Raw genomic sequence first — 26975 nt, forward strand, 5'->3', positions numbered from 1 at the left:
TTACAAAATATACAAAATACATATACACACAGATATACATGTATACAAATATACACATATATATTATTAACTTATCTGTGATCATGCTGGAGTTTTTACATAAACACAGACCAAAAATGCACAATGTTTTCTCTTATAGTACTCCTACCAATTGGAAAAAGATTGGGTTTTTAGAAAACAAAAATATGACTCACCATCTCTGTAACCTCGAAACCTAGCAAGTCCTGTTTCCTGTGAAGGATGTCGGCCCAGTGATGCGTCAGCTGCTGCTCCTGGGTGCACTGAATGCCTGTGTTGCCGTGCCCACCACCGCACTCTCCCCCAGACCTCCTGATGCTCCCAAAGGGTGTAACCCTTCCCGGGCCTGCTGCCCATTGCCAGCATCTGAGGGAGATGGCTCTTAACACAGAAAATGAATGCGCCCACATCTGCCTCTCAAAAGATGGACCCCTGCGTTGCTCACAGAGGGTGAGGCTGGTAATGCATGCCTCTGCCAATGGGGGGGTGGGGAGGGGAGTTGGACTAGGAACAAGAAGGAAAGAAACAGGAGGAAAGAGAGGGAGTACAGACCAGGAAAAGGAAAACAAGGTACTATGTACAAAAAAAAGTCACAAAATCACACACAGAAAGGTAAATACACGTAGGGAAAGTGAGACAGGTATAAGGAAAAGGTGGGGTTGGGCATTGGGTGACCAGATGGGGTGGATTGGGTTGGATTGGAGCGGGATTGAATAAGAGCAGAGAGAAAGGCAGGTAGGAGCACACAAAATAAAATGGCCACACGTGTGAGCACTGCAGCATGTAGTTGAGTTTCCAGCGCAGAATGCGCTACAGGCACTAAATCGCAGCACAGCGTGCATTTTCCACCAGTTTGTGGAACTCTGTGGAATCTCAACAAGCTTTTTTTGTAACTTTGTGGAATTCCACAGTGTGAAATTCCATTAGTTCTGCTCACCTCTAATCGTATCTCACCCTTTAATGTATGTAGCTTTTCTGTCTAAAACCACATAAAGAATGTTTTTAGAATATGTGTCAAACTTTGTGGGAATATTGCATCTGAGCAGATGCTACAGTAGTTTCTTAATATGGTTTTGGCTGTTTGCTTGCGTCAGAATTGACGTTAACATAGTCCTCTCATAGATTATGGCTGACTATTTTATTTGATCTAATCCTTAATTGATTAACTAGCCACTTTTTGCCTTCTGTAATGCTCTTAAGTTTGAGAAAACCTCGTGGTTTCTATTTTTAATCTTGTATTTTAAAGATTTTCTTGATTGGCTAGTAGTCCTGATTCTTCGTCTCAACCATTGTAATTATTTAAATAGAATGTCAATATTTGCATGCATGGAAGGAAGATGGTGCATACGTTGGAAATTCTGGGATGCTGCTAGCATTCTTCGGAATACGCAGGCCAGCAACAAGGCAACATGTGCCTTCTTTTTTCCAAATACCCTCTGTGTTAATCTTCAACACCTTCCCTGTACATATGTTGGCAATTCCAGCCCACAGATGATGGAGGGCTGGGGTTGTAGAAGACCAATTGGCATTGTTCGCCTATGGCATAGAGCCCCAGCAGAGGTGGATTCAGGCTTTGTAGTATGACAGGCACCTGGTTTCTGAAACTTCTGCCTACATATCCCATATTGCACAAAAGATGTAGTACAAGACATCTATGGACTGGTATTTTTATCATTGTCACTGAAATACAAACGTTTTAAATGTCGTGGAAAGGATTCATTGAATAAGAGTGTGCATGCCACATCTCAAATTTGTAAGTAAGATCCCGCAAATCTTGTATTATGAAAACCTATCAATGAGGTCACACACCCAAAAATCACCTGGGAACAACACTGATTTTCAAAAGAAGCATTCCTGAAAGGCTTCCAAACATGGAGGATCCCTTATTTGATGCAGGGTCCTTGGGATTTCTGTGAAATACTGAAAAAAGCATCACAGCTTGAAAAAAAGCTTTAAAAAATGTAAATTGTACGTCAATTTGAAACAAATAAAGACAGTTAAACAAGCAACATACATTAGCAGAAGTACAGGATCTTCGTTCTGCAAAAAACGCACCAAACCGGGATCTATGTCAAGAGGATTAGATAATTTCCTCGAAGGCAAAGGAAATAATAGGTTGTGCAAACAACCTGTAATTTGCACTTTGCCAGAAGCGGCCTAGCCTGCATTTTAATTAACTCTTTAGAAACCCACATTAGTTTTGTAATTCCTGCCCACGCGGGAGAAACAGTGCCATTTACAAAAATTGCACATGCAAAAAAATCAAGTTTCATTGCAGTTAAGTTAATGGAGGACAAGTTAGGGCCCGAAATCTTTTGATGTATGATCTCCTTGTTGAGGCGAAAATGCCAGAATGACACAAATCTATCTTCTGCTTCACAGAGAAAAACATTCACCACAATTTGTTAACTGCAGTGTTTTTTGCTCGAGTCTTGGCAAGTTCAGCTATTCATAACATTTAATTTGCATATTCACGAGATTGGTTTATACATAACATAGGTGCAATTCATAATACTGAATGTCGGCGTGTGAGGTGCATTAAGAGTTCATTCTAAAAGCTGGATCTGAAGTAGTTTTCCAAAAAACTGTTCGTGAGCCTGACTGAGGCTAGGGAGACCGAATAAGACAAGGAGTTTAATGGGCTTCAGCCTCATTAAGTACGTTAAGTGTACAAAAAGCAATTAAACTTATAAGTGCTGGAAACAAAAAAAATCTAGAAACAGTAACACCACCATGGCTTCTGCAGCAACTTATTATGCTGACCTTTGAGGACTGAAGGGAGGACTGCTGCTTTGTTTAGATGTTTGTCATTTACAAAACTAAGCCTATAAAGTGTATCTGTTCCGTAGCTTTGCAAGATCTCACACCTTTCACCAAGCCCCTCCACCCCAGATAAATATCCTTGTGGGACTCAAAGTTCCCTATGCCTACTCCGAGAAAGAGAAAGAATGCATGAGGTCGTGGTAGAGCAAAACAAGTACCTGAATTGTTCACACAGTTGAGAGGGCTGGAGGGTTAACGCCGGAGAGGGATGTGCTCGACATTGCAGTGTAGACTTAGCAGGAAGCTGGTTGATGGCCAGACAAAGGGGGAGGCACTAGTGAGGGGGAAGAAGTCCAGGTCATCCTGGGTTGCGTTTCTATTCTTTTTGCTCTCGTGGTTGAAACGCATTACAGTTTAGTTGTTTCTGGGTAGGAGAACGTGTGAAAAAATAAGCTGAAAGAGTAGCAAATGTAATTGGTAGATGAAAAGAGAATGTATGTGTCAGTCACTACCTAATTTGGCTGGGTCCTCATGGGTCTCACCACTGGAGGTGGTAGAAAAATGTCTGTACATTTCACAAGTGGACAGGTTTACAAAACTTCTCCAGAGATAACTTTCCTTCACCGTGAGCTCTTTTGAGAGCTTGCATTGCTCAAGCACCAGGACACGAGCCCCTCCTCAAAGGGTGGCACACAGCCAATATCGGTACAGTAGTCACAACTACGTTATGTATTTCTGATGAGTAGTGGGTGGGCGGGTGGTCTTTTAAGCAGGCACTACTGAAGTAGCCCAACACTCAAATATTCATTGTCAAGTGCCAGAGTAACAGTAAATGCTGGCCACTCACTGACTAGTGTCACAGCCTCACACCCTGCTGTTGGCTACAGTGTTTCCAGTCTATGGTGCCAAGCTCCCCAGTTTGAGATACAAGTTATTTTTCTAATCACAGTGTTACGCAGTTAGATGGTGCTATGGTGAGCCCCAAGGGTGTAGAGGGGCATTAAACGTTCCTTCTGCCCAGACGGACAAAAACCCCTACACTACCAGAGTAAAATCAAACGCTGCACTTTAAGCATAGACAGCTACAGCCCCTATGGAATAGTAGGAATTAAACGAAAAACATACTTTATATTGGAGGCTGTGCTCTTCTACATATTTTAAAATCAAGGCACTATGAGCTAACAATTGCATTTCAATCATAAGACTTTTACACAGCCAGTGAACACTGTTCTCATGCGGTTTTTGTGCAGCATTGTAAATGTTATTAAAAGGTTGAGACAAAGCTTAGGGCCATGGGTTGGATACCGCTACCGAATGAAATGTGTACTGGCAACAAACGTTTGCAGTCTGTGGCTCTTGCCTAAACTATTCATTTTTTTCATGTGGTGTCTATTCTCATTTGAACTGAAATACAATTATAATTCCCAAAAAACACTGATTTGGTAAATGACAGAACAGAACTGGAAAAGATGTGTTCCTCTAGAATGGCATCAATTGGTGACTCTTCGGTAGGGCCTTTTAGGCCTGTGGTTAGACTATAGCACCACCAGCCATTAAACATTTTGTTGTTTGTGGATTTCACCAATTTCCTCTTATAGGAAAACTATATTTATGGGTTTGTCAAGCCTGTGATGCTATTCCACAAATATTAGGCCTTGCTTCCTATGGAGAGTCCTTAGACCACACCCACTTTAGCAATGCTCCCTCTTTCATTATCCTTTTCTACCAAATAAAAGTACTGGTCATGATTCAGGGTGCATTTCAGAAATGTGTGTGCATTCTCACAAAAAGCACAGCAACATACGTGAACACAGGATAAACACGCAAACGCACATGCACCATAGGACACCCCGAGGGCTGGGGAAAGATAATCAACTTTACATCTGTGTCAAGGACAGCATTCATCCAATTAAGATATGTTCAACTCTTGTAATTGTACGGACAACAAAATTACTTTCACGGACAAATTTTACATATCCGCTCTTCAAGATTTTTAGACCAGGCGAGAAGACACTAGGGTCCATCACATACAGTGAGAGCTGCAACTGATAACTTAAGACTTGGGCCAGATTACAAAACATTTTTGCCTGGCACTTCATGTTCTCGGTGGCAAGTTAAAGAAGGGCTTTCTTCAAACTTCATTTAACATCTGTTATGAAAACTGCATTCCTGAGATGGTAAAATAAGATATGAAAGTTTTTCACGATTGCTATGTGGAATGTTGTCGTGGTAACGTGGTCTTTTTTTTATCCTGCTATGTTTTCATGCTGCATTACAGCAATTTGATTTTGTTGTGTTGTAATACGGCTGTGTTGTGCTCTCTTTCGACTGTTTCTTTTTGACAAACCATGTTGTTTTAATTCTGTTATGTTGCTTTATGTGTGGTATTGTGTTATATTTTGTTGTTTACTTTAGATATGTCAATCGATAATGCTATATTTGTAGCAGACCAGGGCACTAGTTCCTGTGACAAGCAACCATTTACCAGTCTAACCACCACGAGAATATGCCACAAATCAAATGTGCACAAACGTTCTCGTTACACATTACAAACTCCAGAATCCTGTTCTTATAATAGGGCACCAGTCAAAAAAGTTTGTGATCCAGCCCGCAGGCATTAAACATGCTACAAATTAAAAACAACTTGAACATGTTTTTGTTTATAATAATGAGCTGGGGATACAAGCAAATAAGACTGGAGAAGGAACTTGTGATGATAAAAGCCACTGAATTCCGTGAAAGGAAAGTATACCAACCAACTGGCTACAGTGAAGAAAATCCATCAGTATAGAAAACCCATCAAGTATTGGTATGTGTAATATTTAAATATTGTGGACTCCTTTCATTCATTCCTATGCACATACAAAATCGAAAGCCTCTGTCGGGAGCAGCCACTAACACTTCAGCCGTTCCTTGCTGCCTGCAGCGGGTTTGCTCTTAGCTGCTGCTTTAAAAGCAGATATTGCTTAATTCTGTGAAGAGGGTAAGTACATTCATTGACTGTTGTGGCTGATCCAGAGGAATGGGACGGAAAGTCACCATGGACCGCAGGCTTTAACTGTGGGCGATGTACAGCTAGCTGTCAAAGTTACTCTTCGATGATAGATTGCTTTAAGCGTGAAATGCAGGGTTGCAAACCTTGCTGCCAGGCCCCGTTTTAATTTCATTAGTTATTGGTACTTCAGCCCATTCTTCAATGTCAGATATCACCACCATTATCTCTGTTTTTTCGCGTGGGCTAGTCAAATAAATTATTTATCATCACTCCAGTAAAATCAGAAAGCTACCCTGTGTACTGGACATTCAGATTTACTAGATAATGACTTTTTATGTAGTTTTAAATATATACATTTTTATTAATATGTTTTGTGTAACGGAAACCTAACAGTTACCAAAGTGATCTCCATATTTTTCAAACAAATAAGTTTCAAGGGTATCAAATACCTGCCTTCAAAATAAACTCACCAAACCGGATATTCCCCTTAGATTGAGAACATAACCCCCCATTTACATCAATACTTTTGCAACACTATTTTGTATTTCTTTTCGTGGATTGGTCGATAATATATGTTTTTCTATTTGTTAAGCGTCGCTGTGTGATTAGGTTTATGAGTTTGAGAGCTTAGAACATAGAAAGCCATACATGGCAAAAGTACACTTGTGAATTGAGACAGCATGATTAATATACCTTGAACTATAAACCACTTATATGTCAAGGAATATAACTCATGCTGTTATTCAGGAATAATATACTACCAAGTGTTCCTCCTCTGTAGAAAGACAATGAGTATTGGAAAATTATTCTAATTATTCGAATTCCAAAAACAGTTGCCCACTTAACCTTCTAGAGGAAGCCCCATGAGTTCTTCAGCGGAAAAACAAATCGAGCGTTTCTCTCGCATGTATATGATAATAGCTTATGTGTACATCCCACCAAAACACCTCAAGGACATGTGATTGCCCCGTAATAATTATTGTTAAGTACATTAACACAAAGTGCATGCAATACCATAACCGTAAAGTGTCCTCTCTATGTCAGCCAATCTCTTTGCAGGGACATAGCAACAGATTATGAATTCGTGAAAAACTTTTTGCCCTGGCCTGGAAAGTTAAATGTTTTCAAATATTTTCAAAATATTACATTCAACAATGAAAGACATGAAACATTAAGCATGTTATATTAGGCGCACATAACACATCACGGCTGGCAAACGTCCTTAACTGTTGACATAATTATCAATCGTAAAAAAAAATAAAAAAAATAAAAACACTGGATAACAGGTGAGTAAAGGGGAAATTTAGAAGGGTGAAAATGACACGACACATAAGGAAGAACTTAATCTAGCAAAATAACAACGGGTTATTTTTTCTTTATTTCATTTATATTGCTGTGTTATCGTACAGTTCTCTGAGTGCCTTGTTAGACTTACTTTTGATTAATGAAAAATGAGAGAAAAAACAAACAGATAATGGGCTGGAATTAAAATTTGGTATCACTGCTGATGGCAGTTACAAGTTTTGGGAAGATGAGTTCTTGGAGAGGTAACTTGGTAGCCCAGGAGCAGAGAGCTACGGGTGTATTTCTTCATTTGACGAGACGTGCGGAGGCACGGAACAAGCTTTTGATTTCGGCTGAGGAGGCATCAGGAACACCAATGAATGGGGCATTGACACCCTCCAGCTGAGAGAAGAGAAGGGCTCGAGTGGTGATTATGAATTCCTCTTCGGGGAGGAAAGGTGCAAGCTAAATCTAGGTAGGTTTGCTGGTCCCAAGGCTCCTATTAAACAGTTGAGAGACGTTTTCAGGTTCACCAATGCTATTGGTGTAGTCAGGTCTCTTGAACGTTTGTTGCATTTGGTTTGCAAGTTATCCTTGACCAAGTCTAGTAGCTTCCAATAACAAATCTAGAGATATTTATAGGAAAAAGCCATACAGCCTTATTTTTGAAACTTCATATATGGAGCAGAAAAAACAAAGCATAGTTTTAAAAAAATTGGTTTTATTTCTAGCAAAATGCAACCTTATTTGATCCAATCCTACTTCTCAATGTTTTATTGAAAAAATGCACTAACTTTACGTGATCTGGTCAGTAAGACAAGATTGTTCAATTCACTATATATGTTCCTCACATATGTAACTGGGAGGATTGCGAATTTTGGTTCATACTGTTCTAGAACTTTGGATAGTGAAAATTAGGAATCCTATTCAGTGGCATAACGAAACTTGAGGGGCCCCCCTGCAGAATGCATGCAGGTTCCGCCCTCAGGACTCACTCAGGAGCTCTCAGGCTAAGGTAGTGTGCTGAGGGGGCCACTGGAGCTCGGGACTCTCCTCCCCTCAACACGGGGGCTGCAGGAGCGTAATCCGTCTAAATTCAGCAATGGCCATAATACACAGATTTTGAGACGTTCCCTGCCTCCCAGTTTCGTTTTCTAAGTAAAAATTGATTTGGGGATTGTCAGAATAGATCAGCTTATGTATATAGTATTAATGAATTACCAGTGGCAATGAATGAATATAACAAGCCATATGGTATGCCACAAGACAGTATGTTCAAGAAGAATGTACCTGTTCCAATTGAAATTTACTAGGCGTGATTTTAAATTATTGGTAGGTCAATTTTGTGGCTGTGTTCATGACTCCCATGTATTCTCACAGCAGTATGTCATTGTGTAAGGCATCTTTTATAGTCTGTTGAGAAGCCAAGGAACAGCAATGCTGCTGCTCTGCAAAGCAAGGACTGTACTGTCCGCCGAAGGAAGATCAGGGATGCATAGTGGGCGTAGTCTAGGGAGAAAAGTGTGTCTTTTCATATGCTTTACTACTGCAACCTTTTTGTAGGCGAGTGGGCTGGTGCAAAATTTGTGCCATTTATGGAACGAGCCCTAATATATGTGATCTAAATCCATTTCTTCAGGCAAATGATAATTGTGCTTGCATAAGAGGTAATTCAAGAGCTCCGTGTTTGAGGGGTGACAGGAAGGGACATTCACTGATGCAAGACTCACCTGATAAATGAAGACTTTGCTCGTTAGCCTTGTTAAGGATCAATCAAGTTACGTCTGATAAGATTGTGGGGAGAATCTGGAGAATATGGCACAGTCTGGGCATGTTCACTTTGGCGCTTCAGTTCTTTACTAGTTGGTCAATTACTTTTACATATGTCACCTGGAACTTTGCAGCAAGTTTGGGTGGTGCTTTGAGGCTTACTCACTTAGGATAAAAGTGAAAATATTTTCTGAGCATGGTCAGTTGATAGCTTCATTGGTTCAGTTGGAGTGGTAAGCAATAGTTGTCTTCTGTATGGTTTTAGTCTATGCCCATGCGTGCTGTTCACTGCATTACATTAACATCAATATTGCAATTACACGTCTGGTGATACAGATTTGTGTGCTCCCATTCAAATTGCCGCTTCACACTTTCAGCTTAGAATGTGTCCCTTTTTGGCATGGCAAGACACTGGGTTCCGTCAAGAGTAAAGGGCACTGATGCTGAAAGTTTCCAGAAAAGAATTCCCTTTTCTTTCGATTGTATGCACCTCTGTTTTTTTTTCTACTTTGCAGAATGGTATTGCAGCCGGTTGAGACTTGCTTTAGGGATAATGAGATTAATGAGAATATTTAACATCCTGATTTGGAAAAAGATATGTGAATGACCAGTCCAAAGCTGGGTTTGCATTACTACATTGGTTACTTCAGTACTAGGGTTCGAATGTAATATTCAGTGTGTCATTATGTGCTCGAGAATACAGTTACACCTTTAGTTCAAATCACCATTTTACTGCTGCATATCTATGGCTTCTATAAACCTGTTTTGTCAACTTTTTGTTGCGCAGCAAGACAATGTTAAATGTCGCTTGTTATATGACTCGGGAATTAATGTATTCAAAATTAGAAAGGACATGTAGCAATATGGTATTTGGTGGAGCAGGTCCTCTGTAACCTCCACAAGAGGTAGTGAATAGTGAATGGAGCAAAGATCTGGAGATATTTTGCTTGGCTGCATTGGTCAGTGGATAGACTGAAGTGTTGTTTTATGCTAACAACTATGTGCTTCATTGGCAGGAAAGTGGAGTGAGATGTCATTTAGATCGAGTAACTCTGTTCTGTGCTGCGTTGTTATATTGATACAATGCTATAACCAACATCAATTATAGTAGGTGATTAATTGATTTTGGTTCAAGTATTAGTGACATTGTTTTCTGGCTTTAGAGTGAAAGCTTAAGGTAAGTAGTATATGGCACTGACGTGTCATATGGGTGAAGTTGTAGAAGAGGTCTAGATCCTGCATACCAATTTTAAAAGAGTACTCTAGTGCTTTAATATACTCTGTTTGCCTTGTGAGGTTTAACTGCAATGTGTTAGACACACAGCGGCTAGGGTTTTAGCTTCACCTGTGGATAGCACTGTAGGTAGCGCACCTGGATGATAAATTTCAGACGTAGGAAAACTTGTGTTAGTTCAGTGCCACCACCAAATCAACAAAAGAAAAAAAAGGAAAATGTCCAAGAGGTTTCTCATGTTGACAGTTTTTGCAGTAAATCCTCAAGCAGTAGGACAATCAAATAAGGTCATCTCCACAGCCAGAGAATTGCAGGTTCAATTTAAATAGCAACTTCTTACTAAAGCGCTGTCAATATTAACCCAATCCCACTCATAATATCTGCCATGAGTGACAACATTCAAATTAAAGGAACAAAGTATTGTTAAGAAGAACAATCAAAAAACATGCTTAAAACAGAAAAGTAGTATAGTTATTCTATCACAATGAATAATAATCAGCATCATAATTGGTAATATAACTACTATTATTGCAAAAAGATACCAGATAAGGGTCAAAAGAATCATGCCCTAATGGAATCCAATCACTTAACTTTTTAAATAATACGAATGTCCCATGAGCATTAAATACAACATTAAATAAAGTTAATTTCTCTAAAGTCATATGTTACTTCACATGCAGTTACACTGGGAGTCATTATGTCATGGTCAATACATTGGAGTACCTGTACAACCCCCTTACAATCCCATCAATCCCAATGTATAAAACGTAGTAAAAACCCAAAACATATAACTATATATGATATTTTTGTAAATATTTAAATTCGTTTTTAAAATATTAACAGTTCAACTGGTGAGGAGCAGGACTGAGGTGTGAGGCAGTGAATTTGAAAAATGTGGAGCAAACAGATCCTCCAAGAATGCTCATCTCTATTTAAAAGATATAGGGCCGGATTTAGATTTCAGTGGGTGAGTTACTCCATCACAACGGTGACAGATATCCCATCTGCCAAAATGTAAATCCCATTATTTTCTATGGGATTTAATGGATATCTGTTACCGTTGTGAGGGAGTAACCTGTCAACCAAAATTTAAATCAGTTTTTAATTTATCATCATTTTTAATTTATTCAGAGATTTTCTATTTAAACAAAAATGCGACATGAATAATGCACTTGTATTAATATAAATGGAATATACCGACTTCGCTCATAAAGCAGAGTGTAGTTTTACATTGATTAGGTTATAATAAATAGAGACATTTAGAATGCGGTGTAATTTATCTGACACAACAGGACTGTAGGAACTAGTTGTAATATGGTTGCATAAATGCTACATTACCTCGTTGTTGTAGTCCGAAGGGTCATATTCGCTCTCATTAAACACTTTACAGCTTTCACTGAACTCTTCGTTCAGGCGGTTTACTTCCTGGTTCAATAAATTGCCCTTATTTCCTCCGAAATGCAGTTTTTCCAGCTTTTGAAATTCCAGGATAGTCACAAATATGTCCTAAATCATTGACAAATGGCAAGAAACTCTGAAATCATTCTTACCCGTAATACACTACTCAAAGAACACAAGCATACAAGATATAGTATACTTTTAAAAAACAACTACACACACGATACATAGCATGACAAATTGTCTCTTATTTTGCATTACTGAATGATAGAGGCTCCCACCTCACCCAGATCGTCTGAAGGTTTCGTGCGCCCCACTAAAACAGTTTCTCAAGAAGCACATTGTATATTACCAAGTACTGAATACACCTTAACTGTGTTTCCTGTGTAATATTTTCAGGTTGTCTTTGATGCTTTGATTTAGTGTGCTTTCTTTAGAAGTCCGGTTCTTCCTTTTTTCCTGTTGGGAGTCCCACCCCTGGTGGTTTTATTGCCTGTGTGCAAGTTCGCAATTTATGATTAAAGCAACAATCGGTATTTTGTAAAAGAGGCATACATTTTCAGTAAAAAAAGGATTATTTGCACGAAACCCTTTTTTGTTTGGTTATGTTGGATTACAAACATAGCTTGGGATAATATCGAATTTACAAAAGCGTTTCTTTTGTGAGGGAGAAAACTATAATTAATCTATTCTCAGAATAGAATATATGAGGTTGAACATCAAAAAAGTTATTTTGTATTCTTAAACAACACCAACAGAAATTTTCTAATTTCAAACAGCCGTATTGCCATGTAAATATTTACAGCTTCTTCATCGAAGTCACAATCAGTAATACATTGTAGATGTTATGTAGTGGATATCTAGTTCCTACAACAAAGATATATTTTGTGCGTTGTATTTTATATGAATGTATTGTTTGGAAGAAGCTGTCATCTTACAGCTTATCGTTAGTTAAACTCCATGTACGCATTATATGCTGATCGACAAATTCAAAAGTTCTGTTGTCATTTTTTGGCTGCTGAAATGGTTAAAGTTAACCTAATATTTGGGTGTAGTATTGTTATTCTGGTGTGACAAAAAATAGAGCAATACTCCGCCCCACAAAATATTATAAATTTTTCTTATACCTCAGCACTGTTCCCTGTGTAATGGCATAATTTCAGCCTCTGTCTTCCTCCGACCTACTTTTGATCTCACAGGTGAGAGCAGCTGCCGACCTCCAGAACTTGGCAACTGTCATTTTAGTCGATACAAGGACAAGGTCAAGAAATCTAGTGCCCTCCCTTTTAAATTTCGTAAGCCGGAACAAGCAAATTAAGCATCTGGTAGGGCCAATTAATCACTTTCTTTCTGTATAAATATCAGCTGATCTGTGGCCTCCACCCGAAAACCCTTCAGGTCTAGACCCTAGTATTCCATAAAATAAAAGTCTGTATTGGTATTCGAACACCGGGGGCAAAAGGAAGTGACTGTCTGGAAAAAAAAAAGTTTTCATCATAATCCATAATATTTCCATTGTACTCTTCCCCGACCCATACTGGACAAATCTCTTCTATCAAATCTCGGATAGGTTTTAGTGTACCCTGGGAGTACCTGTCTCCGACTACCTATACACCTGCAGCTACCCATGTAGTCATCTCCCAAGAAATCTCCCAATGTTAACTGCTTAGTTCATTAATTCTGGCAAAGGTAGGGGAGATTTCAGATGCTCTACGTCTTCAGAGAACATGAGGCCGAGTAAAAGTGAAAGTGTTGGAACCCATCATAATCTTGAGGTAGCTGGTACATTGATGAGGAGAAAAATACATGGCAGTACTTTTATTTGGTTGTTGACTCATGTGAATCCAAATTACTCAAAGTTCTTAGCACTCATTTCTGTTGCAGTGCTATAAACTTAAAAAAATTACAAACTATATTTTGTAGTACGTAAAGTAACACTCCAGTAATACTACTTAATTGCTGCAAGACGCAATTCACAATCTTATGGGTGGATGTTTTAAGGATAAAAAATGTTTGCTTCATTTAATTATTTGTTTTTCATTTGGATAATACACTTTATTTTAACTAAAAAAGTTGTAAACAGTTTTTTTTCCTGTTTCCTGAAATCAACAGAACCCAAATTATGTATTTTTAAAGTATAAAATGAAAACTAGCTCCTAAAAGATCAAAGTGTCAATCTAGTTGCGTGAGACTGGGACAAAGTCGAAAGTTATGGCCAACTGCGAAGGAGCAAGTAGCGAATGCATCAAGTGGATTGGGCCTGATCTCCATTTACCTTCTTAATTAGACAAAATTCTGAAGAAAAATGTCTGAGAATTTCAACAGGGCAAGGCAGGTGGTGGTGTTCGAGGAGGCAGTGTCGTCATTGGTGAGTGGCTGGTTGAAGATGAGGAAGAATCCAACTTTACCATTAAAGAGGTTTTTAAATTACAATTTCCGAGACACAAACATGAGCCCATTTTAATCAAAAGTTTTCACTTATTAAATTTCATAAGGTAATCCAACGTTATCCTATGGGAGATGTAAGCCTGACAGTAGTAAAAAACGAAGGTGATATTTTCCACTAACAGAACATGTAAAACGTAAGAGTACATGTCCACCTTTTTAATTACAATGCACCCTTCCCTATTGGGTTTCAAGGGCCACCCTTACGGGTGACTTATGTGTAGTAAAAAGGTAGTTTTAGCCTTGGCAAGGGGACTATTTTGCCATGCGGAATTGACAGTTTAAAACTTCATATAGGTTGTAATAGCAGGACTGAGACATGTTTGAATCGGCTTCTTAAGTGGGTGGCACAAACTGTCATGATGGCAAATAGCGTCTCTAGGACGTGTAGTTAATTCAATGCACAAGTTTGTTCTCGCAAACGCTTTGGCAAAATGCACCACAGTCTCATGGTCACCAAATATTGGTTACGGTGCCCACGTGCATCCTCTATCACAATAAACTCAGTCTGAACATTTTGGTCATAACTATACTTCAACATTACACTGCTGATGCTATTGTAATATTTATATTACAACATTGCAAATGTCATAACTGTAATTTCACTTTCCACTATTGATGCTGTTGTATCATTCACATACAGATATTGCAATGTTGTTAATATGGTAATTTTGAGCACATGTGATGTGTCGTTGGAAACGGACTCTGAATTCCCCAGTGTTACAGTGGAGGCCATCTTGGGCGGGGCCCATGTATAAAAGGGACCCCACCCATTTCTTGCTCACTATTCCTCTGCTCCAGCCCAGCCGTTCCTCAGCAGCTGTCTTCGGAGCAGTTATCTCGACATTTCAGCTGTTCTGCAGCTGCGTAGCAGTTCTTCTTAGATTCCCTTGGCGTGCTCTGGATCGGACACGTCATTCAGAGTAGGCCGTGTTCTGCGCGGTAAGAGTGTTGTCACGAGGATTCCGGATATTTTTATATCCTGGTATTAAGATCTAAGTGCACAAATTAGGAATTCAGTGCTCATTTGGTGTTCGTACTGGAACCGCACCATAGAGAAATTTTGTGCACATTTGATGTTATTGTGAAAGCGCATGACTTGGGAATTCAGTGGCCATTTGGTGATCGTAGTGGATGCACTTGACAGAGAAATTCTGTGCAAATTAGAAATGATTGTGAAAGTGCACGACTGAGGAATTCATTGTGCATTTGGTGTTCGTACGGGATCCGCATGACAGAGAAATTCTGTGTGCATTTGATTTTATTGTGAAAGCGCACCACATAGGAATTCAGTGCACATTTGAGATTATTGTGGAAGAGCACGACAGGGAAACTCAGTGCACATTTGATGTTATTGTAGAAGCGCACACCTGAGGAACTTAAAGTGCATTTGGTGTCTGTGATGAAAGTACTCTGTTGAAGTATTCAGTGTGCATTTAAACAGCTCGACTCGTACGCGAATCCATGCCTGCTCCTGCACATTTTATAGTTTTGTTTCTTTAAAGAGTATACTTCCAGTCTGGAAGAATTGGAAGAAGTTTACAGTCATTTTATGAACAACAAAACACACTTGTGCAAGAAACGAGTTCAATACCTAAGACACCTAAGTTTCTCAGGGTTTGATCTAAGAAACCGAGAATCAAAATACTACCAACGATATTGCATTTGCCAGGTGGCAAGTGAGATGCTTATGGTTTTATTTGTGTGTAATGCTTTCCCTTCACAGATCTCCCTCTTCGCAGCCCCCTACCCCCACCAGACCACTCCAATAATCTGTGTTACTACAACATTTAGATTTGGTGGTGCCTGGAGGTGGAACATTCTATCAGTGTGCAAGCCCCGAGGAATATCACATGACACAATATGTACTGAATGCTCACAAGTAGCATTTAATATACTATCTATGGGTATATGGTATATGGTATACCACTTTACCGAGGGCTTTTAAGTAAATGAAATATGCCAATCAGATGTAAAACAATTTTACCATGTTTTAGGGAATACGCACAAGCATGTTAGTAGTGGTTAGCAATGGTAAAGTACACAGAGCCCTTAGGCCAACAAAACAAATTCAGCAAAACTAAGGTGGAAAAAGGCAACATTTCTGTGGGATGACCACCTTAAGGGTGACAGGTTTAATGTGTCCCCCGAGCTGAGAGTGTAGAAATCTACCCAACCTACTGGAAATTCTCTTTGTTTGGACAAACCATCAGAATTGGAATAATCTGACTCAGGATAGTGTTCCACCATAAAGACCATTCCCTGCAGGGAGGTGGACCAAATCAACAGTTTGGGACTCTCAGCCCTCATCTGCATGGGCCATCTGAGGGGCTTGTGGTCTGTCTGAAACTGGAAGTGAGTCCCAAACAAGTATGGTCTCAGCTTCTTCAATGCCCAAACCACACTAAATGCTTCTCTTTCAATAGCACCCTACCTCTGTTCCCTGGGAAGTAGCTCCTACTGGTGAAGGCTACAGGTTGGTCTAGTCCCTCCCCATTTATCTGTGCCAACACAGCCCTCATCACATGTTCTGAGATAGATGTCTGAGCAATTAACCTTTTAGAAAAGTCAGAGACCTTGAGTACAATTGCTGTACACATATCCTGTTTGAGGGAATCAATTGCTTTCTGACACAGATGCCCTTCTTGGGCTGATTCTTTGAGGTCAGCTCATTAAAGAGGGCAACAATGGTGCAATATCCCTTAAACCTACTATAGGTATCAGTGAGGCCCAGGAAGGTCCTTATTTCCGTTTGGGTTTTCGGGGGTTCCCGGGCTAGGATAGTCTCTATTTTGGCATGTTGGCCTGGAGCAGCTGCAACCTGCCCCGCCCATGAGGTGTCCCAAAGACACCACAAAACCCTGCACTATCTGGCACTTGCTGGCCTCAGGAGTCAGGCCTGTCTGTTGTAGAGCCTTAAGTACTTCCTGGAGGTAAAACAAGTGACCCTCCCAGCCACTACTGTAGACAGCAATATAATCTAAGTAAGCAGTACTGGAAGCCTCCGTCCCGGCTAAGACCTTATTCACAAACCTTTGGAAGGTGGCAGAGGAATTCTTCAATCCAAAGGGCATCACGCTTACCTGAAAGTGGCCCTCTGGGTAGAGAATGCTGACCTCTGTTTTGCTACCTCATTTAGGGCTATCTGCTAGTACCCTGAAGTGAGGTTAAAAGTATTCAAGAACATGGCAGTCCCCAACATGTTTATGAGCTCATTGGAAAATCCCCATGAAGACCATAGCCACTGCAGGTGAGGTCACAGTCCTCAGAGGGATGGCCACTGGCTACCTAGTGGTATGGCTCAGCAAAACCAGGTTGAATCTGTTGCCTAAGGCTGTTTTGATGTCCAATGGTCTAAAAATGTTGATGCCCACCATTTCAAAAGGGATGACAGTTACCCTTTTTAGGGGAGCCTTAAAATTATTCCCTGTTTTCCCACTGGCCTGGCAGGTGGGACTTGTCCTGTAGAAAGTGTCTGAGGATGCCTTAATCTAGGGCTGATAAAAGTGTGAGACAAGCCTGGCAAAGTTCTTGTTCTGCCCCAGATGTCCTACAAGGACACAATCACTAGCCAACCCCAGTAGGAAGGCCCTGAAGCATTGGGGGACCACCCACATGTGTTGCCCCATGGACTGGTGCATTCAGTTCACTATAAAGGAGGTCACTCTTAATAGATGAGGTGATCTCCAGAGGAATCAACAACTGCCTGGGCTTCAGCTTTCTGCCTCATGCTTTTTAGGTTTGAGCACTCTCTGTGTGGCTTACAGAACTCCTCCCTGGTGTCCTCACCCTCAACTTACTATCAAGCAAGCTCAGACAGATGTCCCAGGGCAACAATGTCCTCACTGGTAGGCTCTGGGACAGCTGCCTCGAGTGCCCTATCATCCTGCTTTCTGAGAGAACTGGGGGCTAACTTCCATGCCTCCTTCATTTCCCTTTGACGGCTGCCTGGACCATTTTTCCAGGATCCTTTGAATACACTTCTGGGCAGCTATGAATCACGTGGTCATGCAGACCCACTCAGATAACCCCAACAACTCCAAATGTGACCTTAGCTCCACTTCCTTCCAGGCAGTGTGCTCTAGGTTATTGTGTAACAGACAATCCACAGTTATGGAAGGGCTCACAGCTGCATTAAAAGAACCTGAGACCCCCCCACCCACCCAAAGGGAACTAGAGCCACTGGATAGTGACTCAGTTGTCTGCTACTACAACCTGGTGGAGTGTATTGGGTATCACCTGCCCTAAGGACACCAAATGACACCTTACAGTAGTCATGCTTGCTCCTTTGTCTCTGAGAGCTTCCACTTTATGCCCACTGATGATGGCTCACGACCTGTACCCTGACTGCTGGGTTAGCACACCAGTGGGGGTCTGTGCCAGCACTTGGGGAAAACTTACCAATCCCCTTGCTCCCAACCCCAAGTTTCTTTTGGTCACATTGGGGCAGGGACCCTTCACCTTGAGAACCCCTTTGAGCCCTTAAGAGAACAACTTGCTGTTTTTATCTCCTCTCCTTCTTCTGGTGGGAATCTTGACCACCTTTTTTTGGAACTTCACTCCCCCCCCCATATACCTTCTTGTGAAACCTAGTCATGAGCCAGTGGTCTGCCTCCTTAGTAAGCTCCCTGGGGTCTGAGGGTTTACTATCAAGTAGTATTGGTACAGCTCAGTAAAACAATTCCAGAACATGTGCTCCTTGGCAATCAAATTGTACAGCCCCTTTTAGTCACTGACATCACTGCACTTCACCCAACCATCCAGTGGCTTGCAAAAGTGGTCCACAAAATCTACCCAGTACTGTTGGGGAAACCTCTGGCTATCCCTAAATCTTTGTCTATACTTTGCTGGGCTAAGCCATACTTTCCAGTGAATGTGTCTTTTATGAGGGTATACCTCACCTCTCCCTTTTCCGTAGGGCTAATAGGGCATCCCTCCCTTCGATGGGAATGTAATTTCTCAGACTGGCCCCCCCAGTCCTTTTCAGGAACCCTGTGCACCTCCAGAGCAACCTCATTAAACCATTTATGTATCACATAATCTACAACAAACTAAGGCACCAGATCCGTGGGGATGTGAACCCTCTAACTCAAGAGGACACAGAGGCATTGCTGTTGGACTCTGAGGCTTGGCTGTATTTGGGCTCCACCTCAGTCAGGCTTTCTAAGTAGCCTGTCTGTTTTCTTCCAGCGCTAGCTACTTCTCCATTTGAAGTTTGGATAGCTGCAACCTGAACTCCCTCTCAATCTTACTGTCTGTCAATTCCTCAGACAGCAGGCTGTGGAAGGACATACTGCTCCATACTTCAGGAGGGATCTCCTCTCTTGCCGGCAAGATGTTCTCTTCCTGCAGCTACGGATCTATGGCTCGGCTCTCCTCTTCACATTCAAATGAAGACCTTCCTCCTCTGGATTTTCATTATTTTTCTCCTCTGATGTGGACTGCATCCTCTTGACCATCTCATAGGCATGGAAAGTTATTGGGATGTCCACTCATGCTTACATTCAACCCCTCTCTTTTCAGAACCTCTGCAGCTCAGCCCTAGTGATACCATTCAAATTGAGCAGCACTAGTTCCATTTTTGAAGAAAGGAGATAGGGAACTTAAATTTAGCAAAAGGTCCTAAGGAGAATTTTTTTAAATGGTCAACGGTGGTGTCAAATTATTTATAAGGAATTTTAGTATTACACTAGGTCACCACAGCTCCGTCTAATCTGCCCTTTGAGTAGAAAGCACCAACAGACAATTAGGTATCTAAGTATCTATTTACAATTTGTTATGTGAGCAACACAGTCCCAGGTCATTACAATAGAAACATGGGTGGGTGTCTGCGCTCTTTAAGTTAAGGGAATAAAGAAGCAAATATTTGGGTACATATTTCTGGATTTTTATTTCATTAAGTATGCATACGTTTAATTTCAGCTCGGACTATGACAAGTGTACATACACAGGGATCAAGATAACTATTTGGATGACTATAGTCTGACTCATGAAATGCAGGACGTCAATGTTTGTCCTGCTTTACCTGAAATACTAATGGATGATACAGCTCTAAACTGCCTTTCCTGTAAAATGAAAATGTTTTCTTACGCCCCGTACCCATTCATGGCTATCACAGTTTTTTTTTTTTTTTTTAATATATTTTTATTAACATTTTGTTTTTACACAGTTTCATGCTTGTACATATTACATGCATTTTTGGGTACATTGTTGTATTGTACTTTTTTCTCATTGTTTGCATCTTTTATTATCATTAGACTTAATGTTTTTTATTCAGTAGATTATGTACATTTACTCTATTAAGTTACCTTTCGTTACTGCAATTCGCTGTGCTGTGTATTAAACAATCCAACATCAAACCTGACCCCTTTCTTCTTTATAACTTGGGAGAGTGGTGTTTGGGGCTAGGTGTGGGAGGGTAGGGGTGATGGAGGGGAGATAGAGGTGAGGGGAGGGGGAACCCGAGGTGCTCGGTGTATAGTCTCTGCTGACAATCGGATTAATTTAGTTGGGCGTAGGGAAAGGAAGAAGGGGAGAAAGAAAGGAGAACAAAGGACCATAAACGGTCAACCTTTACGACTTCGTGCGATTGGCTTTCGTGGTTGCTAGTTTGGAGGCACTGTAATGTGCTCGTTTTTGAATGAGGGAGGACGGGGGTCCGGGGCGCACCGGCATTCGGCGAAGGTGGCGGGTCGCTCACCCCGCCCACTGGTTATGTCAGTGGTTCAGGGGTCAGGGATTCAACTATCCACCCACCTTTATTCTTTATGCATTCTATGTGTGGTTTGGGTCTGATTTTGGGTGCCTATCTATATGTTTCCACCATTTGGTTCCGTCCTCAATGTGATTTGAGTTGCACTGGTTTCTCCTACTGAGTTTACCATTCTCCTATTTATATTCTCCCAGTTCGTCATTATATTCTCCCACCCCGGGGCTATAGGAACCTGGCGAATATTTCTGGCTTCTTCCGCCTTTAGGACCTGCAGTTCAGCTCTGGACCATGTTGATATATCCCTTTTCCAGTCAGATAATTGAGGGTGAGCCGCAGCCTTCCAGCCCCTCGAGATTAGCCGCTTATAAAGGGCCAAGGAAAGGTCCAAAAAGCGCCATTCCACTTTTCCGCATAGTGCCGCTGGTCTGAGACCCAGCAGGCACAGTTCAGGGGTGGGTCTCAAGTCAATTTCAAACAATTCAGACAGGGTAGGCAATATTTCCCTCCAGCCCGTCTGGATCACAGGACAATTCCAAACCATGTGGTCAAAGTCTGCCCCTCCTCCTCCACATCTCGGACAACTCCCCAAAGCCCCTCCGTATATACGGAACAATCTGTGAGGCGTGAGGTAGGTTCTATGCAAATAATTATACTGGATATATCTTAACCGTGTATTACGTGATATTTTCTGAGGGTAGGCCAGTGTCCTCCTCCATTCGGAGTCAGTTAATTCCCGCCCTATTGTTCCCTCCCATTTTCCTCTCAGCGACCGTAATGGATCCAAGGTTGCCCCTGCTTGGGCCCGATATATTTTAGTGATCAGATGTGATTCCTCTCCTAATGTCAACAGCGAGTGCAGAACCTCGTGTATTGTAGGCTCCGCATTCACTGTGCCCCAGTGAGTCTTAAGAGTATGTATTAATCTCCCATAAAGCAGGAACTGCCCACCGGGAACCCTTTTTTCCATTAATTCAACGAATCCCCTCAGCACTCCCTCCTCGAAGAGTCCTCCCACTACTTCTATTCCAGTTGACAACCAGGGGCCAAGTCCGGTGTTTCCCGGCCCTTTCCCCTTGGGTTCTATGGCAAGCACCGCTAGTGGTAGAGCTGGGGAGTATGGAGGGCCCACTCCCACTCTCTTCATGCATCTTTTCCAGCATGCCAGCGCCACTTTTATCATTATATTGTTCCCAGGGGGGGTTATCTTCCTGTTTGTCATGCATGTCGCAATCCATGCCGAATCTATTGGTCCTTGGGCAGTGTATAGATCAAGTTGGCCCTGGCCCACTAGCCAGCCGGATATCCACTGTAGTTGGGATGCTAGATAGTATGCTTCAAAGTCGGGGGCTCCCAGGCCACCCGCATTGGGTGGTCTGCAAATAGTTGCAAGTGTAGTTCGTCTGCGCCCATTGTCCCATATTAGTTCTCTGAGTAGTGCATTCAGGTCGCGGAACCATGCTCGGGGTATTAGTATTGGTAAGTTGGCAAAGTAGTAGAGGAGTCGGGGAGCATGATCATCTTGGACAGCGCCACCCTGGCCATCACCGACAGCTTCAAAGAGCGCCAAAATTCTACCGAGGGTCTCAGGGATCGGAGCGCGCTACCGAGATTGCCCTCTCTTAAGTCTCCCACGTCATGATAAATCTGGATCCCCAGATATTTAAATGTCTGTGGGGCCCATTTCAGATCTATTGGGCATGTTGCTGGGCAACTATATCCGGGCACCAGGGGGAACACATATGTTCTATTACGATTAAGGCGCAATCCCGACACTACCCCAAATTTCTCCAGGGCGGACAGGGCCCAGGGGAGGCCACTCGCCCTGTCTCTAAGATAGATCAGGATGTCATCTGCATATAGCGATATAATATGGTCAGTAGGCCCCCACTGAATCCCTCTATCAGCTCCCTCCCCTCGTACCCAGGCCGCCAGGGGCTCCATCGCTAGGGCGAACAACAATGGGGACAGGGGACACCCCTGTCTGGTTCCTCGATGTACTGGGTAGGCTCCAGAAACTGTCCTACCTGTCTTGACCCTTGCCAGCGGGGATGAGTATAGCAGGTCCACCCATTCAACCCAGCCCTCCCCCAGGCCCATCTTCAGCATTGTCGCCCTCAGGTAGTCCCACCTAATTGAGTCAAAGGCCTTTTCAAAGTCCACTGCTAGCAGGGTCCCGGTTGGCGGCTTCGATTCACTAGGCATATGTATGATAGAGAAAATACGCCTAAGGTTTAGGGAGGTGCTGCGACCGGGTATGAAACCGTTCTGATCAGGATGTATCAGGGTGGGCATAAGGGGCAACAGGCGATTGGCAAGGATCTTACTGAGGATCTTAAAGTCGCTATTAAGCATTGATAGCGGGCGGTAGTCTGTCACCGATGCTTCTTTGCTGTTTGTTTTAAGAAGTGGCACTACCAATGCCTCGCGCAATGTGCGTGGGAGTTCTCTGTTCTTTGCCGATTCCCTATACATTTCTAACAGTCTGGGGACCAGTAAGGTTTTATATTTTTTATAAAAGTCCATAGGAAGACCATCTGTTCCCGGGGTCTTCCCAGGGGCCAATTGTGTAATTGCCTCAACCGTCTCTTCCGCAGTCACTGGGCCCCCCAAGCCGACCCTGCCCTCTGGACTCAATACTGGCAGTGGAATCGTAGCTAGAAAGTTGTCAATGGTCCCCCTTTCCATGTCAGCGGGCCTCCTATATAGGTGTGTGTAGTAATCTCTAAATGCGTCATTTATGGATTCTGGGCTGAGTCTACGTGTACCTCCCCTGTCTAATACGCTTGCAATAGGGTCACTATCTCTATTTGGGCGCACCAACCATGCCAATAGTCTACCAGACCTTCCCTCCTCTGACTGTATGGATGCCAAGTGTCTTTGCATATTATGACATCTCAGTCGCTCTTCAGCCTGGGAGCACTCTCTACGTGCACGATCGTATTCTTCGTCCACTTGCCCTGCGGCGCCCTGTTTCAGCTCCCCCTCGTGTATGACTCTCTCCAACGCATTTAATTCTCTCTCGAGCGTGCGTTTTATCCCTACTGACTGGCCAAGACAGTGACCCCGTGTCCCCACTTTAAGTGTCTCCCACTCCATGCCTCTGGAGGAAGTAGATCCCTGGTTAGTTTCTATAAGTTCTGTTAGGTAGCATCTTAATTCCTCCCTATATGCCTGATCTTCAAGCGCTGTCGGGAGCATTCTCCATGCCGGTATGGGGGGCTTGTCCTGTGATGCTCTCCGCGTCAGTAATAGAGGATTGTGGTCTGATATTGTGCGGGCAAGGTATTCAGCATGGGTCACTCTACGAGCCAGTCCCGGAGTACAAACTATCCTATCTATTCTGGTATGTACCTGGTGGAGACCCGAATAAAACGAGTAGTCCCTAGTCACTGGGTGTTGTAACCGCCAAGCGTCCACTAGGCCCCAGGCGTCTAGCCACCCAACTGTAGGCTGCCCAATAAGTACTGCAACACAGCAAATTATTCAAACACATCACTTCAATACTCGCCAGTCAGGACTGACAGGCAAGAGTCAGGTTCGGGGGGGCGGCCAGGTCCGGAGGGGCCATTTAGTTTCTTATCTTGTCTCGCCTTTCAGCGCCGGTGCGGGGCCAATCTATGCAAGATCATCAGCGGTCTGCGGGGTCACTTTTGGCGCATAAGTCGAGTCCCCAGAGCCGTCGGGCGAAGACACTACCGTGTCTTCCGATATCTCCCGGGTCGGCGATTCTCCACTCACTTTGGCCGCTGCCTCCAGAGCCTCCCTCCTGCCAGTTTCTCTCTGTGTCCTCGTTGGTGCTAGTCTCTGGCGGTCTCTGAGCCTTTTCCCCTTCGGGGCCCGCCTGGTCCCGTTCTTCCCACGACTTTCCGGTGTCAGTCGCGTCGACCGTGTCCCCGACCTTTTGAGCCATTCCCATGCCTCCTCTGGAGCCTGGAAGAACGTGGTCTTCCCTTCCGCGATCACTCGTAATCTTGCTGGGTAGAGCAGCGAATACTGTATCCCCTCTTCACGCAATGCTCTTTTAACGGCTAGGAAGGAGGCACGCTTGTTTTGGACCTCTAAGGTGAAGTCAGGAAATAGTGTCGCTTCACCATTGGCTGTTTTAAACGGGCCCATTTCCCTGGCTTTCTGTAAAAGAATGTCTCTGTCCCTGTAGTGCAGGAGCCTAGCTATTACTGTTCTCGGTGGCCTGCCAGGAGCCAGTGGACTAGCCGGTACCCGGTGTGCTCGCTCCAATGAGTAGAAGGGGGTCAGACATCCCGGTGCGACAACTGTGCGTAGCCATTTCTCCAAAAACTCCAACATATTCGGCCCCTCGGCTCCTTCAGGGAGGCCCACCACACGTATGTTATTCCTTCTGTTCCTGCCCTCTGCTTCTTCAGCTCGCTGTTCAAGCTTCGCCACTCTGCCAACAAACGAAGTCACCTCCGCTGATACATCATCATGTTTTGGGACTACTTCCGCTAGCGTTGCCTCCGCTTCTTTTACTCTATCCGCCAGTTTGTGATGATCAGCTCTCAGGAGGCCCACCTCTATCGCCACCTGATTGATGTCGCGCTGTAATGTGGATTTGGTGTCCTCAATAGCGCCCAGAATTTTGTCAAGAGTGTCTTGCATTTTGTTTTGCGGCTGGCTTTGCGTGGTCTGTTCATTCTCCCCCAGTAGTGCATGTGCCGGGGTATCCATGGTCTTACTCTTATGCTTGCCCTTGGGGGGCATTTGCCAGGCAAGTAGGGGCGACTCAGCGAGGCTAGCGCCCAGTGCGCTTAGGCCCAGAACCACTAGCGGTCCCCCGCAAACCGAATGCTCTCAAGTGCGCCTTGCTCAGTCCCCCCCTTCGCACAATTTCTGCTCCATAGGCAGGGGATCAGTTTTTGGATAAAACGGAGCTGACACTCTATTATGGTTCTGCGTTGCTGTATGCATAAGTGTTTGGTTCAGCAAGGACCTTCGATCCGGTTCGGTCCGGTCCAGCAAAGGGAGCCCCGTACCCGGCAACACGGGTCCCCGACCTCCAACACAGGAAGATGGCAGTAGGTGACGTCAGGTGAATCCCCGTTGTCTCGCCCCACAAAAGACAGCCAGCGCTCAGCCCAGGGCACCCGGGGCGCGGTAGTTTGCGTTGTGGGCCCCCAGTGGTTCCCGGCAGCAGACCCCAGGGCTCCGGCCATGTGTTCCCCAGTTGGACACACTCGAAGTGGACTCCTTACCGGGTGGTTCCGGAGGGCCTCTCACCTCCGTTTCTCACAGGTCTGCGTAGACTCTCAGTCAGGGGAGGGCGTCAGGCTCCGTCCTCCAAGCAGAAGGCCGGCCGATGCTGACAGGGGCCTCCAGCAGGCGCTCCGGGCCTCACCCCATCCTCCGGGCGGCACCGCCCTCAAGGCCAGCGCCGAGCCCCGCTTTATTCGAGGCCGCGGCCCAGGTCCGCGCCGACGCGCGTAAGTCCGTCCAAGGCCGCCCCTCAGGGCCGCGGCCGCACCCCGGTCGCCCCGCCCGTGACGGCCGCTTCTCCGCTGCTCCCCCGCTCGGGGAGCTCTCTGGCTCAGTGCGTCAACGCTTCACCCGCCGGCCGGCCGGGCCGCGGCCTCCTCGCCATCCCGATCAGCCCGGGACACTCAGGGACCCGCTCCGGGGGGGTAAGACCGCACCTCTGCGATCTCCCCTTCCACGGCAGCCGCCGCTTACCGCTCCGCACACCGGAGCACCCGCCTCAACGCCTCCAGGCACCGATGCAGAGTCGGCCCCTCCGGAGCCGATCCTTCAAGCGTGCGCCATGCTCGGCTCCGTGGCCACGCCCCCCCATGGCTATCACAGTTCTTTTGATTCGCAGCATATTTGTCAGGACATTTCTTTAGAACGAATCACAAGACAGATCTTTCCTTGTGCAGACTACTTTGACTCATCCACTTAAATTTGCCACCAACTGGCCCTGAATTTAGTTTAATATTAGCCTTGATAAAGCTCTTCATCTGAGGCTACACTCTATGAATGTGCTAGACAAATCATAATACCCATAGACCCAATTCATTCTGAGAAAAATAAAAGCCAGTTATTTGTGAAAATAACCTCGATGTTTGGAGTCATTTAATATATAAATTCAATCTCTATATGTCCGATAAGCCCATAAAATGATGTTTGCAATCTTGAGTGGTTCTTTTTCTGCACGCTGTGGCGTAAAGCAATGTATATTACACTTGCGCAAGGATAGTTGTGTGGCTTGTGAAAAGTGACTTAAACCGCAAAATACGGTTCGTAATCGCATAGTCTGGTCATATTAATGAATGAGTTACTGTGAACAACAGCCGCAATCATAATATTAACTGAGGAAGTTAAGGGCTGGGGTTATGAATAAGGAA

General features: G+C 43.7%; 1 protein-coding gene across 1 annotated transcript in view; it reads right to left on the reverse strand.

Moving 5' to 3' along the window:
- Window positions 1–26975, reverse strand: part of DNAH11 (dynein axonemal heavy chain 11) — a 2866633-nt gene that overhangs the window by 2321540 nt on the left and 518118 nt on the right. The window contains exon 8 of the mRNA XM_069211469.1: window positions 11403–11570. Within this exon, the coding sequence (XP_069067570.1) occupies window positions 11403–11570 (168 nt within the window). The remainder of the gene's footprint in view (window positions 1–11402; window positions 11571–26975) is intronic.

Source organism: Pleurodeles waltl, chromosome 10, assembly GCF_031143425.1.
Source record: "Pleurodeles waltl isolate 20211129_DDA chromosome 10, aPleWal1.hap1.20221129, whole genome shotgun sequence".
NCBI classification, from domain to species: Eukaryota; Metazoa; Chordata; class Amphibia; order Caudata; family Salamandridae; genus Pleurodeles; species Pleurodeles waltl.